This window comes from Gastrolobium bilobum, unplaced genomic scaffold (assembly GCF_033153095.1).
Source record: "Gastrolobium bilobum isolate Gb01-03AN ecotype WA unplaced genomic scaffold, APGP_CSIRO_Gbil_v1 utg6355, whole genome shotgun sequence".
Taxonomy (NCBI): Eukaryota; Viridiplantae; Streptophyta; class Magnoliopsida; order Fabales; family Fabaceae; genus Gastrolobium; species Gastrolobium bilobum.
Window position 1 is genome coordinate 141,194 of NW_026896066.1, and position 16,262 is coordinate 157,455.

Here is a 16,262-nt window from a genome sequence, read left to right on the forward strand (position 1 = left end):
GATTTTTGGGTAAGTGTTCTTGATTTTTTCATGTAAAACCTCATCTTTTCTTCTTGTGTTCTTGAGCCTAACTCATGAGCATGTTCATGAAGGTTTGTTCTTGCTTAAAGGAGGGTTCTTGGTGGAAAAAGGTGGAGACTTGAGCTAAAGGAGGAACCTTGAAGATGTAAGCTCCCACTTGGGAAATATGAACCAAAAAGCCTCCTCTTTTCTTGTTGAGTGCCTCAGTTTTGATATGTTCATGAGGAGAATGTTGTTTAAAATTTTGTAAAGTAATGGTTTGATGAAGATCTTTAAGGGGGTGTGTGTTTTGAACCATGGAATCATGGATTTGATGAGTAAAGGTGCCACCTTTGGACCTTTGTGTGTTGTTCATGTGAAAAGATGAACATGAACCCTATATGGACCCTTGATGATTTCAGCCATGTCATGTAATAATAAGGTTTGATGATAAAAAAATTTGATTAAGTTGTTAAGTGTGGAAAAATGATTAGAAAGATTAACTAGGTGGGTTAACTCTAAGTAAAACTCAATAATCATGATTAATAATGGCTAAAAACTCTAATTAAAATAGCTCATCAAATCTGCCCCATAAAGTATATAAGGGTTTAGTTGTTTTAAAATTAAGGAGATGATGAATTAGGTGATTAATTAAGGGTAGGGATTAATTAACAAAAGTAATTAAGGATTTAACTCTAAAATTGGACTAAAGTAGGGTTTAGGTACACTAATTAAATAATTAGTAAAATTTAAGTATCATGACCTAATGGGACTAAGGATATTTCATAATGTGACTTAATAATAGAAAAATCCAAGAATTAATGTGAATTAGGATTTATAATCAAAAGTAATTAAGGTTTGTTAAGTAAACACATTTAAGGCTAAATAACCAGTTTTTAGGGAAAATTGGGGAGAGCATATCTCCCTCCACAGAGGTCATATAGGGTTGTGCCTTATATCAAATTGAATCTTGAGATGTTATCTATGTGGTGTCAAAATTTGGTATCAATTGAAGATGTATTCCGTTCTGTATGTTCGTTTGAGTGAGGACTGCACAGGGAGGCCATGTGCAGGAGCTGTACATAGCTGCAACTTCCACGAATTTGTTCTTCTTATGTGCTTACTCAAATTAGGCTCATAATATGTCGAATTAAAGATAAATGTGTCTAGTTGTCTACATAAAAATTTAAGAGCAATTGATTTAGTAGATTGTCCAGAATCGCAGAAATGGTAAAGGATGTTTAGGGCCCTGTTCGGAGTTGGCAAACAACTTTGCTTGTCCAACTTCAAATGGTGATAACCGGAGCTAGGAAACTCCAAATGAGGCATGTGATACCTTTTTGGAAAGGTAATTGAGTCTAGATTAACATACTAAAAGATGAGAATTTTATAACAAGTGAGTTACGCTCAGTGACTAGAAAACAGAAGCGTGTAAAGTTATGGGAAAACCGTGAAAGTGATATTTAGGCTAATTGGGCTTAAGGGAACCCTTAGCAATTTATAATAATTAATGTTCAAGGTTATGAAGGATATATTTTGATGGTAAATTTTGTGATTAGTTGTAAGTTAAGTGAAAAATGCCTTAATCTAAGAGAGTTTATTAATGGACTAAGGGTCTAATGAGTTATTGTGGACTTAGTGAACAATTCCTTATGAACTAAAATCATGTAATTAAGTAATAAATGGTCTAGACTTGTAATGGGCATATTATTGGCATATAAGTATGGAAAGTGGGATCATTAAATGGTTAAGTCTTGTATATGACTTGATTAATTACTATGTAATTAATGATGTGAATGGTTCATACTCTAGGTGTACCTAGAGAACCTTGCACATGAGGATTTATTGGAGCATACGTGTTTTACTGTTGGAGTTGGGCTTGTGATAAGCTCATGGAGGTAAGCTCCTAGTTCTAGTTGACTCTTCTATCTTGTGGCCCCACCATGATGGTGCACATTATGGTTGTATTGTATGAAAGTAAATGGTATAATGTATATGTGCATTCATTCACATTCATATAGATGTTATATGATCTTGATGTTATGATGATGCACTGATGATATATGTTATGAGGATCCTGGCCAGTGATCATGGTATGTAGGTTGCCTATAACTTGACTCTGGGAGCTATTTCATACTGAGGTTGTGTTGACTGTCTGTGGCTTGACCCTGGAAGTCACACGTGTAACCGTCTATGACTTTGACCCTGAGGTTACACAAGGATGATATGATGATGCTATGTTTATGTTGTATGTCTGTATTATATGCTTTATATCTGACTTGTCATGCAGGAAGTGGGCTCAGGGGTTAGAAGATCCTCTATGAACCTTGAGCTTACTGAGATGTTGTTATCTCACCCCGTTTGGGGACATCATTTTAGGTACCCAGAGTAGTGGTGATGCTTCTAGGGGCAAGGCCCCCGCATTGGAGTAGTTGATGATGCAGCTGATGATTTTATATTATGTTTAGATTTGATGTTGGCATGTAGACTTGTTTACATGCTTAATTATTTTATGGAGATTATTATATGTATTTATTTAGGCTCATGATTGTATTCTTAGAGCCATGGATTATTTACTGATGCTTTTATACTTTGAATTAATATAGACTTGATGCATGTATTCAGTTAATTTGGGCATGGAGCCTTATTATTTGTATTGACCCATTGAGGGGATTGCAATCCGTGTGGGATTTGCAAGCTATCTTTTAAATTATTGTATCAATTAGGTGATCTGTATGTGTGGGACCATATTCCTAGTTATCCGAAATACAGCCGTTATACTGTTCGTGAGACTCGGTTAGGAATGACACTTGATGTCATATCTTGATGGTCAATGGGGCCACTAATACTGGCTAATAGGAGTAATTAGTGGATGTATGTATAGATTTACGCTTTTGCAGTATCTTACGTGAACGTTTTTAGAAATGTTTTTATAAAATGTTTTGGAAAAAGTTTACTCGTATTTTTCTAAAACGTGTTAGTATTCTTTTAAAATAAAGCCTTCCGCTGTGAATGTTAAATATCATGTATGTTAAAAACCGGATTACTACGGGGTGTTACAATGATATTTGTAGTCTTGCAGTGAAATAATATCCTCTTGATTTTTCTAAGCATGAGAGAATTAATTTGAATTGTCAATTGAAGCATTTCCACAAGGACATCCCAAAACATCCAATACTTCAAAATTTATCTTCAATTTCTGAGTTGTGTCAAGAATTAGCTAAGACAGGAAAGTCAAATTCCTATAATTTGGTTGATAGGCTAATTCGTCTTATTTTAACACTACCAGTTTCAATAACAAGTGGTGAACGTGCATTCTCAGCAATGAAAATTGTGAAAACAAGGCTTCGAAACAAAATGGAGATTTTCTTGCAAATAATTTGATTGTGTATATTGAAATAGAGGTTGCTGAAACTTTTACTACATATTCTATCCTTGAAGATTTCGTCAGTTTAAAAGAGCGTCGTTTACAATTTTAGGTATGCATTTTTTTTATTATATTTTAAATTATTTATTAAATGTTATTATGCATATATTTATTATATTTGTGTGTTTTCATATCCTTAGGACAATGCTTGGTTCATTACTTATTATGTTGTGGGAGGAAAGTGAAATTCTTATGTTTGAAATGCTTATCGAAAATGTTAGTGCTTTTTTATATGTTTGCTTTGATATATAATCATTGATAATTGTTTATTTGAATTTTCAATGTTATGTGACATTATTTAATACACAATTTAAATAACTATGCTAGAATTCATAGTAAATTTATTTCCTGATTAATTTGTGTAATTACAATAATATTTTGATAATTTAATATGTCAAAATTTTTTAGCACCACCTAAATTTTTGGTCTGGTTCTGCCACTGAGTATAATCCTTGGGAGGACTTTAAACTTTAAAGCCTTATGTCTGGACTAGCTTTGAGCAGAATTGTCGCCCTTGGAGGAGGATACCTGTAGTTTATAAAAAAAAAAAAAAAAAAAAAAAACACTCCATATTAAGGATGTGCATGACAACCTTTCCAAAATGAGTTTTTTTTTTTTTTTTTTAATTCCTGTTTTCAAAAACATCAATGGATAGAAATAATGTTTGGTTAAATTGATTTATTTTTTTATTCCCAGAATAAACTGATTTAATTTTTGTGCTAAAAAATATAAAAAAAAAGAATAATTTTTTTTTACTTTTCCGTTTCGGTACACTGAAAGAAAATTAATTCTCTCTCTCACTTCTTCATGCCCACTCACATACCAACACCAAATCATTACCGGTCTTCAACCATATCACCATACCACCACCCCTCCCTTCACCGTGTCACACGAAAATTAAAAAACAAACAAAAAAAATCCAACTTAAGTAACGTTTTTTTAAAAATAATTTCAATTTTGTTCTCATTTCGTAAATTCCACCTCTTCCACCATGTTTGTTCACAAACTAGTTTTGTATTGGTAAATGGTATTTTATTCATTTCATTTTTTTATATTTTCAGGTGTAAATAAATATTATTAAATTTTATTAATAATTACACAATCAATTATGTAATTTTTTTAAATGTATAAGAGATGTGATAGAAATATATTCCATTCTTTCCTTCCTATAATCAATCTCACAAACCCTGATCTCGATTTTCAAAGAATAATTTTAAAAATGAAATATTTTTCCAATTTTTACGAATTTAACTAAAATTAGTGGTACTCTATTATAATATTTATTTTAATAAATTTTAGTTGCATTCCCGTAGCATTCTCGGTTGTGAGTTGTGACACTTCTAATTTGTGTATATCTCTTGATAGATCATTTGATGGCCTAAACAAATGAAATGCCTGGTTCTTATTGGGGGAATTTTCATCCGTTACAAAAAAAAAATGATTAACCAAAAGAAAATTCTTTGCCTCTATAGTTTCTAATATACCTGATCTGGAACATGATGATATGCTGTGAGCGCCAAGTACTTGCAATACAGGGAGTGGTGACAGCTCCCTTGTGGATGCCCTTACAAATTGAGTAACTATATAATTTGACACATGTACTAATAGTTCCATGTGGTTGCTGAAAGGTTAATCCAATTGCTTCATGATATGGAAATACAATATTTATGCTGAAAATAATTACAACATGCACATAAAGTTAATATATATGTTGTACCGTTAGGTTCTGTGAGCCCACTATGTACCCTATAGGATAACGTTACTATATGGATTATACCACTAGGCGAGGTAATGACCAGACTAGTAGGTATAGTTCCAAGAGGCAAGAAAGCTAATAGCAATGGCAGATTAATAACAGGAGTATGACTTGGAAGTAAATGGACATAACAACAGTACATAAAAGATGCCTCTAAGGTGTGCCCAGGAGGGCTATTTATAAGGGAAATGGAGCGGGTTGGTGAGGGAGAGGTCAACTCTCCTTGGGATTTACTCCCATGATGCAGTGTTAGGCGTGCTGGCGCTGTCATTGTGGCAGTGTTGCGCCCTCTGCACTCTGGCGGTGTCAGCGCCGGGCAAAGGGGGAGTTTCCCTTTGTGGTGCGCCTTCAACGGTTAGCGTTCCAAGATGGGACATTTTGGTGTATGCCTTGGGCCTGCTGCTACGTTGGGGGTTGATGGGGTCCATGTCAGCCCTAAGGGCTGACGTGGGGCAAGGCTGAGGCTGGGCTTGAGTGATTGGGCCAGCTGAGGGTTGGGCCTGTGTAGTTGGGCCACCCCAGTACTTGGGCCATCCAGAACAGGAGCCCCCCCAGCTTGGTAGCAGCCGTGGGGTGGTGCCAAGTTAAAGACTCCGGACGTTCTCGTCAGGGCGGTATGCGTCCTTCAAGGGGAAGTTACTGGCGCTTTATGGGTATAAGTTGGCGCCTTGGTAGATAGGATTCGGCGACCCATCGTTTGGCGATGTGAAATGCTTGAGCACGGGCGATTGCTTTTGGTGATAACTGTCCTACGGTCATTGATGACGGGGATTGGTAGGTGACGGAAACGAAAAGTTGCCTCTTAAAGGTACTTTAAGAGGCTTTTCGGTTTCCGAGGAGCCGTAATGATGAGTTATCCCATCATTACTATTTACTGCAGGTATCCAAGCGTCATAGGGTTCGGCGCATTAATGCGACGCGACTGGTGATTTGTCCCTTTGAAGTGACCGTTTTGCCCCCTCTCCTTAACCGCTCATCACACGATGAGCATGCCATCGTACGGTTAAGTGAGGGTTACTTACACGTGTCTGTGTGAGACTAGTGTGACTTGCGTAACCGCTCATCCCATGATGAGCATGCCATCGAACGGTTAAGTGAGGGTTACTTACACGTGTCTGTGTGAGACTAGTGTGACTTGCGTAACCGCTCATCCCACGATGAGCATGCCATCGTACGGTTAAGTGAGGTCTCTCTTTCCCCCCCCCCCCCCTTTTTTTTATAAAAAGGGGGAGCCCCCTTGTTAGGGCTCTTTCTTACGCGAAACCTACACTCTTGCGCATTGCTCAGAGCCTTTGTTCCCTATCCTCAGTTTGGTGTGATAGTGTCGGTCTTCTTTCTCTTCTTTCCTGCGATTCTCAAGTATAGTCCTTCTTCTCTTATCGTTTCTATTCTCATTTCTGGTTGTCTTCTACTCTTTTTTCTGATGTGCCGATGGTTAGGTTTACAGAACCTATCCCAGGCCTCATACTCCCTGAATTGGAAGTAGAAATCAAGGAAGAGGAGTTTGACGAGACTTTTGAGGCAGTGGGGGATAGTGCGGTGGGGCCAGCGATGCGATAGTGTCTTGCTAGTTGCGCCCCAAGTCGTCCCTTAGTTCCTGGGGTTGAGAAGTTTCCCCACGGGAAGGTGCCCGAACTTCTGGGTTTTAGCGAAAAGGAGATTCAAAATCTCCTTCCCGAGAGAGCTTTAGGTCCTATCCTACCGTATGCTGGTGAGGCGTCATGTTCAATTCCCCGTAGTGGGCGCCGCAGAGGGCGCCACGATTTGGTTGGTGATAAGAGCTCCAGATCTGCTGGGCGTTCGCATGCCGCCTCTAGGAGGCAGATGCTCGCTTCACGCCGTCCCGTTTCTCGGCGTTCTGATCTTGGAGTTGGGCGATTAATTCGACCCGTATCGTCAACCGCCTGCGTCAAAACCGTCCCTTAGAGTATTATTTCCACCCTCGCCCTTCTCTTGTCGCCCTTCGTTCCTCTCATGGTAAGTGGCCCCAGCGTTTTTTAGACCGAAAGGCATCATTGTATAACAGTAATTGGCGTTCTGAGTGATGAACGCCGTTTTGTCTTGGTCTTCTAGAAGTGGGATCTGATTATAACCAGAGTATACGTCCATGAATGATAGCATTTTGAATCCGGACGCGTTGTCAACCAACTGATCGATGCTAGGAAAAGGGTAAGCATCCTTTGGACAGACTTTGTTTAGGTCGGTGTAGTCAACGCACATTCGCCATGCGCCGTTTGGCTTTTTAACCAAAACTGGGTTCGATAACCAAGTTGTGTACTTGATTTCCCTGATGAACCTGGCGGTGTGGAGCCTTTTGACTTCTTCAGCAATCACCCTCTGGCGGTCGGGACCGAATTTCCTCTTTTTCTGGGCGACTGGCTTGGCTTTGGGATCCACCGACAAACGGTGGCAGCAAACGTCTGGATTGATACCTGGCATGTCAGAGGGCTTCCATGCAAACAAATCTTTGTTTTCCTTGAGCAACTTGATTAACTTTCATTTCATCTCTAGGTCGATGGTGACCCCGATGGTTGTTGTTTGATGATCTGCATCTCCTAAGACAACATGTTCCAACGCTCCATCAGGCGTGGGTCTGTCATGTTCCACGCGGGGATCGTCTCTAGCATCAAATTCTACCAAAAAACATTGGTCACGCTCCTTTGTCTTCTCGCCTGGATTTCTTTTTGCTGGCGACGTCATCCCCTGCTTGAGCGCCCTTTCATCGTTGAAACTAGCTTTGGCTATTGGCCGTAAGGATATGTTGTAGCAGCTTCGAGCTATCGTCTGGTCTCCTCGCACTGTGGCGACTTTGTTGTCCCGGGCAACGAACTTCATTGCCAAGTGGGGGTGTAAAATGCTTGCCTCGAAGGCAGCAAACATCCTTCTACCAAGAATGGCGTTGTAAGCTGATGGGGTGTCGAGCACCAAAAACTGGATGTCTGCGGATCGTGAGGTGGGTGGTGTTCCAAGGGAAAGCCGCAAGGTAATCACTCCCAGTGGCTTTGTGGTGGTAGCATTGAAACCTGAGAGTTCACCTGTAACAGGAGTTAAACTATCAACAGTGAACCCTAACGCTTTAAAGCATGGTAAAAACAAAATGTCGGCTGAGCTGCCGTGGTCAATAAAAACGCGATTAACGCCGAAGTTGGCGATTATAGCTTGAATGACGAGCGGATCATCATGTCCTGGGAGGACATCGCCTAAATCGCTGGCGTCCCAAACAATTTGAGGCCTTGTTGGACCAGGACTGTGCTTTGCTTTGCTGATCACTTTGCCAGCGACCGCCAGACACTGCTTCAAGTGTTTCTTTCTGGCGTTCGCAGTCTCTCCTCCTCCGCTCAGCCCGCCTGAAATCATGTTTATCACTCTGTGCTTCACCGCGGCTGAATCTTCGTCTACTTCTTCTCGCATTCCTCTGCGGTTTGGACTTGCTTGCGCTCTGTGATTCCTGGGGGAATCTTCTCTCCTGTCACGATTGTAGGTGGTTCTGGATCCAGATTGACGCGTTCTCCTTCTTTCAGGCGATTTGTTGCGCTCCCGATATCGCCTCCCTGCTCCCGAAGGGCGTGAGCCGTCTCCTCCTCGCCTCTGCACTCCGTTTTTGATGAGTTCATCGATTTCATCTTTGAGGTGCCTGCACTGCTCAGTGTTATGACCGTTGCTACGATGGAACTTGCAGTACATGGTGTTTTCTTTAGGCGGGTTCTGAGACTGTTGGGTGTTCTTGGATTCTTCCTTATACTCCGTTTGCAGGACGGCGTGTGTCTGACGTCATGATGTATCACGCCCGGGAGGGCGGTTTGAATATTTGGCTGGTTTGTTTCCTTTCTTACTTTCTTCCATTTGGTTTTTTTGTTTACTGAGTGCCTTTTCTTGACCGTGGGCGTCATCGACTCGACTTCCTTTGTACTCTTCGATTCGCATGTACTCCTGGGCCACCCTCTTGACTTCTTCCAGGTCAGTGATCTCGTGGCGGGCGAGCTCGTACGCGAACGCACCTTGCCGCAAACCCGAAAGAAGTATATATACCTGTACTTTTGGGTCCAGGCCTTGCACTTGTAGGGCCTCCTTATCAAAGCGGTCTAAAAAGGACCTGATGGACTCGCCTTGTTGTTGGCGTACTGTTTCTAGAGAGTGGACGGATTTCGGCACAGGGCGACTGGTTGCAAAGTGAGACTGAAACTTGCTCGCCAACTCATCACATGAAGTGATACTACCAGTCGGTAGAGTGGTGTACCATGTTAAGGCTCGTCCCCCAAGTAGTGTGGGGAAGGTCTTGCACATGAGGAGGTCAGTTTCACCATGGAGAGTCATGGCCGCCTCAAACTTCTGGATCCATTCAAAAGGATCGGCATCTCCGACATATGTGGTGATATTGGAGGGTCCTTTGAAACCAAGGGGTATGGGAGTTAACCGGAGGATATCAGTCAGGGGTTTGTTGCGCCCTGACGTATGGGCTGGCGTGACTCGTAGGTTGTTGTTTCGGCGGGGCCGGTCATTTTGCGGTTGAGGAGCTTCAACGGAGTAGGAGAGGGCTGGGGCGTGATTGAAAGGCTGTTGGGCGGCGTATGGTTGCTGACCCTGGTTTTGATAGGACACTTGGTGTAGTGGAACGGCCGGATTTTGGGGTTGGGCAACGTAACCTTGGAAAGGAAAACCAGTTGGGTAAAGCTGAGGGAAAGGGGCGTATGGTCCCATAGGGAACGGGGTGACCATCGGTGCTCGGTAATCGTTGTGCATGGCTACTGGTAGACTTTGGGCTCGTAGTGGACGATGGGCTCGTGGGACGGGAATGACTGGTGTGGCAAAAGTGTGAAGAGGCATTCCAAAACGAACTCCTGGGGGCGGGGGTTGGTCTTGTATCAAGTTTTCTCCTTGCATTTCACGCATAGGTGCGTGATAGTTCAACTGTGCTATCCTGGGTTCAACTGCTTGCATTTGTGGACCGACGGATTGTAGTACTGGCTGGAGCATCTCGCCGGGGGGTCTCTCGGCTGGGGCTAAATGCATCGATGGCGGGGAGTTTGAATGTATTGTTTGTACATGACCGTCAGGAGTAACAGCCCTGGTTTGTTCTGCTCTTCTGGTTGTGACAACCATGTTTGTTACCAAAACGTAAAACACGTCTTGTGGATCTTTGGTAGGAGAATGAGAATAGAAGTTTATAGTTTTTCCACAGACGGCGCCAATGTACCGTTAGGTTCTGTGAGCCCACTATGTACCCTATAGGGTAACGTTACTATATGGATTATACCACTAGGCGTGGTAATGACCAGACTAGTAGGTATAGTTCCAAGAGGCAAGAAAGCTAATAGCAATGGTAGATTAATAACATGAGTATGACTTGGAAGTAAATGGGCATAACAACAGTACATAAAAGATACCTCTAAGGTGTGCCCAGGAGGGCTATTTATAAGGGAAATGGAGCGGGTTGGTGAGGGAGAGGTCAACTCTCCTTGGGATTTATCCCATGATGCAGTGTTAGGCGTGCTGGCGCTATCATTGTGGCAGTGCTGCGCCCTCTGCACTCTAGGTGTGTCAGCGCCGGGCAAAGGGGGAGTTTCCCTTTGTGGTGTCTGTCGTAGTCGCTTTCAACGGTTAGCGTTCCAAGATGGGACATTTTGGTGTATGCCTTGGGCCTGCTGCTACGTTGGGGGTTGAGGGGATCCATGTCAGCCCTAAGGGCTGACGTAGAGCAAGGCTGAGGCTGGGCTTGAGTGATTGGGTCAGATGAGGGTTGGGCCTATGTAGTTGGGCCACCCCAGTACTTGGGCCATCCAGAACAGATACTTTGTTCTTCTTGTTTTTATGTGTGTAGAAATCTGTCCCTCTGGTGTTTAACTTAAAGACGCATACATAATGCCGCATGATATTTGAATAAACTTTCGAGAGCTTAAATTTTTTGAACTATAATATGTGTGCATAAATGTACCAACTAGGATAATCCAAACTCTAAATTATTTATTTTTAACAAAGTTTACAATATTCACAATATGAATTTCAAAACAAACTGAACAAAAATTGAGCAAATCGAAAAAAAGAAAAAAAGAAAGACACTGAGAATCATCCCAAAACAACACACTTTACACCCCTAATTCCAAAATAACAATAAATTGTAACAATTTCTATTACCAAGGAAGGAGCCACGTTACCGAAAGAAATTATATTTTCAATCATCCAATTTCTTCCTGAGATGATTCCTTATAGCTTCACTGCGAGCTTTTGCGTGAGCCTGTTGAGGAGCTATGTTAACGAAAGACAGATAAGCTCCGAAACCAATCAACGAAGCTCCGAACACAAAGACGCCGGCGGTGACCGCCACTTGCCTCGCCGTCGGCGGGTACGACCAAAACACCATCGCGATTGGCAACTCCAGCTCCTTTTCCCCTTCTCAACAATAGAACATAAATGTGTGATTAATGGGCTTATCAAATCTGGGCCTAGCCCATACCCATTATAAAAAAACAGGCCCAATCTTATTCACTAAAATCTACAAAACCCTAGTTTCCTTCATTCACCTTATATTCCGTAACCCTTATCTCACAATCTCTGTGTCTTCAAGCCGCGGATTCGTAGATTCACTGTTTCCGTTGCAAGAATGGGACGCGTTCGCACGAAGACGGTGAAGAAATCATCAAGGCAAGTGATAGAGAGGTACTATTCTCGAATGACGCTGGATTTCCATACCAACAAGAAGATCCTTGAGGAGGTGGCGTTGATACCATCGAAGAGGCTCCGAAACAAGATTGCGGGTTTTTCGACCCATCTCATGAAACGGATCCAGAAGGGTCCGGTTCGCGGAATTTCGCTGAAGCTGCAGGAGGAGGAGAGGGAGCGGCGCATGGACTTCGTCCCCGACGTCTCCGCCGTAGGAACCGATCACATCGAGGTTGATAAGGAGACACTCGACATGCTCGCCGCCCTTGGAATGGGCGAAATCCCTGGTGTTGTTCAGGTTGACCCTGTCCCCGTTCAGCAGCAGATTCCCTTTGGTCGCGGCGGCGGCGGACCTGGGAGGAGGTTTTAAGCTTCTTCTTTTTTTCCGGTGATGCTTTGTTTTAGAGGAATTGTTATGTTTTGAATTTTGTTTTACTTAATTTCGGTTTCTGTGATAGGGTTTTGGATTATTGAACTCTGTTAAAGTGGTGGTTGTTACCGGAATTTAATTTTGTTTTGTCTTTAGTAATTCCTATGATATGGTATCTAAAGAGTACTTGATGTTGTTTTGTTCCGCTAATATTAGAACTTTGAAGGGTTAAGATATTGTGTAATGAGGAAATAGAATGGTTGAATTTGTGTACTCAAATCCCATCTAGTGGATTTCAGCTATTTCTCTCTACCTTGGTGTTAAGAGCGCCATGTTGCGGTTTATTTTGTTATTTATCACACATTTTATGTTTGGGCTGGATTTCAGATTTTAGATTAAACTTAATTAACTAAATTTTTCGTTTAATTGCGTTTAGTATATGTGGAAAACCAACACAGATTGCCTTATGATATCTGTGGATTGAGATTTACACAAAACACTCATTGTATGGGGTTCAATGGTGTTTGTATAGTTTGCAGCTTAACATCTGCATTGCTTCCGATTTTGTTGATCATTCCCTATTGACTTTCTTTGTTTTTGTGACTACAAATTGGCTATCTTAGCCTATGAAATGGTCTTTTAGTTTGGCTGGACGATGAAGTGATCTTAGTCATATTTGGATTCTCATTGACATTTCAAAGGATTTTGCCTTTTCCATTTTTTCATGTCTGGTTTTGATTATTTTTGGAAAAGGTATAGCTATTATTTTTTCCTCCGAGAACTAGTTTAAAATAATTTTGATTATAAATTATTTTTGTTGTAATATAAGTCAATTCGAATATATGGTTGCTCTTGGAGAGGTTGGGGGATACCCAATGTTGAATGAGAAAATGTGTGCCCTTGATCAAAGTTGGCCGAGAGAAATAGACCAAAGTGAGTAACTCATATTTGAAAACCATTGCCATTTGGTATGTCCTCTCACATAAATGAAATATGAAAACTTTGTGATGGACCAGCGAATGGTTATTAAATCAACTGAACATCTCATGCCAGATGTAGAATGAGATCACTAATTCACTATGCTACCTGTGGAATTGGGATCTTAACTCTTTCAAATCTTCCTTTACAATTCGTAATCATTGAACGGCCATACAATTATCGCATTCATGTTTGTGAAACATAAAGATCAACCTCCTTCTATAACTAGGTTTCAATTTCATTCATGTTTCAAACCCTTGTTAAAACAATAAAGGGAGAAGTTCAAATACCCTATTGGTTTTCCTTTGAATTGTTACCCTCTTATTCTTTCTTTTTTTTTAATCACTTGGCCCCCAAAATAGTTTTTTCCATCCAAATTCATCATTAGCACTATTAGAAACTTCACAAACATGTTTATTTTACCCTTATTACAAAAATACTTCAGTTATCTGGTGTATCATGTTGTTTCCCCAAGAATAAAATTTCTCAAGTTTCATTATTTAATTTTATTTTACGTCCCACGTTATTTAATTTAGTTTATAATTTATAGCTTGAAACTTAGATATAGAAGTATTAGGTCTTTTATTTTAATCTATGAGTGATAAAAAAAAATTATGGAAGGTTAGTATTTATGATTTTTTAATATTTTTATATATATAAATATGAAGTATTATATGCCTGCAAAAGTAATAAAAACAAGTATGACGTTATCGCTTCTGTATAGCTTTTTGTGTAGTTGGGTTATTTGTTGAATGAGTCCTGTGTTTTTTCTATTATAGTTTTGATTGGACTAGAATTTTTCGATGAGCTATGATATTTATTTTAGCTACACCAATAAAAGTTAAAAGCAATCCATTGTAGACAAAAATTTTTAAATAAACCAACAACCATTAATTACATTGGTTCCATTTTCAATTTGTTAGACATGTATTAATTTGTTAGACAGAATTTTTAAATTTTTTCGTTCTTTTTGTAAAAATATAAAGATTTAAAAAAAAGATATTGTAAGTGGCACTTAGATATCCAGTTTTTCGGTGTGGTCTTGAGCTTACTATATGTAATGTTTTATTAATTAGAAATTAATTTAATGAAGTTGTTTAAATTTTAAATTTTCTAGTATAGTTTGGAATAATTTGTAATAGTGTGGGCTGAAAAATGAATTTAAATAAAAGAAATTGGAACAAAAAATTAGATATTGTAGAAAAAAGAAATTTTATTATATCTAATATTCTCAATTTATTAAATACAATAAATGTTGGCTCTGTAGAAGTAGATTAATTATTTATAAAAATCTTGAAAATAATTGTAAAAGGTGTATACCTGTATCAAATTCACAACAAATGGAGGATAACAAGTTCTAAGAAGGATAGAATAGATATATTAATTAAATTTTTATTAAAGATGGATTTGGATGAAAAAAAATAAAATAAGGAAAGAAGTGATAAAAAAAAAAAGGTATAAAGAGATACATGATTAAAGGGAAACCATAGGAGCTTGCTTACCAAAAAAAAAAAAAAAAGAACGGAAACCATAGGGATTTTTTTGAACTTTTCCCAACAATAAACTAGTTTTAATTCAATAAATTGATGCCAAATTCAAACAACTTCTTACATTTCGTATTGAGACAACAGCAAATTATTGCTACAAGTAGGTTAGAAATGAAGCACCGAGAATTTTAGGTGCATCTTACACTTATAGACTTGATTAAAGTATTAGTAATGTCATTTTCAAAAACCAAAAAATAAAAACAAACTCACATATAACAGAACTTTCGTCTTACCTTGTTTTTCTTTTCTATCAATAGCCTGCCCCTCCCTACCTTCAATAAACTTTGTGAGATTATTGTAATTTTCAACAATACCTATATTGATATTGAAAATCTTCAAATGTGTTTTTTCCTTTATAAAAAAATGATATTTCTGAGAAATTTAACTCTTTGTGTCACTTCATTGTAACTTTGAAAAATATTTAACGATATTTTGCTAATTACAGTCAAGTTGTTACAAGAAATAAGTATCAAAAACACTCTATGTGCGAGTAAAGTTTATCCACATATAATTACCAAAAACATATACATATAATAATAACAAAGGATTGAAAATACTATACGGTAATTTTATTATGTTTCAACTTGTATGTAGAGTTATAGAAATTTCACAAATGTAAAACGAAAAAATAAAAGTTGGAAACTGATTTGAGCTTTTTGTTCAACACAAAAAAAAAAAAAAATAATAATAAATAAAAAGTGTGTGTCATTTTAAAGAAGATAAAATTGTATCATTTTAAGAGAGAAAAAAATAGATAAATGAGGAAAGAGTTGACAAAAAAAAAGTGTGAGTCATATCTCTTTGTGAGAGTTAAAGAATATAAGTGAGGCAAAAAAATTTATTTATTGCAATTTAATTAAATAATTACGCAAATATCACAGTTTGGAAAATATTTACGCATCTATTGCACACTGTGACGTTTCTTTTGGGCGTCACATGTGACGCTCCACTGGGGCGTCTCTCATGAAGAGGAAGACGCCCAAATGAGGCGTCTTTCATGAGGTGGTGACACGTGTCACTTGTTTTTCCAAAAAAAATTAATTTAATCATAAAACTTCTAAAGGCCATAACTTTTGACTCGAGTATCCAAATCAGGTAATTTTTTTTTTTGATTCCACATAACTTTTCGAGATATACGCAATGGTATCTCATTTGACATATTTTATTTCTCACAAACATAATTTTAATTTGCAAGAATGGTATTATAAGAGCGGTTAAACCCAGAAGCCTCTGAGTTCTGGATTTGTGATTTAATATAAAAAATTTGATTTGTGATTTAAATTTTTTTATAATAATTTTCTTTATTATAACAAAATTTTGGTTTGTGATTTAAATTCAAAATAAAAAAATTATTATTAATAAGGAAAACAAAATAAAGATTTGATTTGTGATTTAAACTAAAAAATCAATTTGAAAAATCTGCAGAAATGAAGAAAATAATTAAATAAATATTCTAAATTTCTAAGGAAGAAGGATATTATTTTTAAAATTAATGATTAATGCTATAAGCTTCTGGGTTATTATTCG

The 16,262-nt window shown here is 38.6% G+C and overlaps 2 protein-coding genes across 2 annotated transcripts; one reads left to right on the top strand and one right to left on the bottom strand.

Annotated features, from left to right (window-relative positions):
* Positions 1–7,679: 7,679 nt before the first annotated feature.
* On the bottom strand, positions 7,680–8,867 carry LOC133297584 (uncharacterized). Its single transcript, XM_061496750.1, has one exon. The coding sequence runs from the start codon at positions 8,865–8,867 to the stop codon at positions 7,680–7,682; it is 1,188 nt and encodes a 395-aa protein (XP_061352734.1).
* A 2,829-nt stretch (positions 8,868–11,696) lies between these two features.
* Positions 11,697–12,442, top strand: LOC133297579 (small ribosomal subunit protein eS17-like). Its single transcript, XM_061496746.1, has one exon. The coding sequence runs from the start codon at positions 11,782–11,784 to the stop codon at positions 12,208–12,210; it is 429 nt and encodes a 142-aa protein (XP_061352730.1). The 5' UTR covers positions 11,697–11,781; the 3' UTR covers positions 12,211–12,442.
* Positions 12,443–16,262: the final 3,820 nt, after the last annotated feature.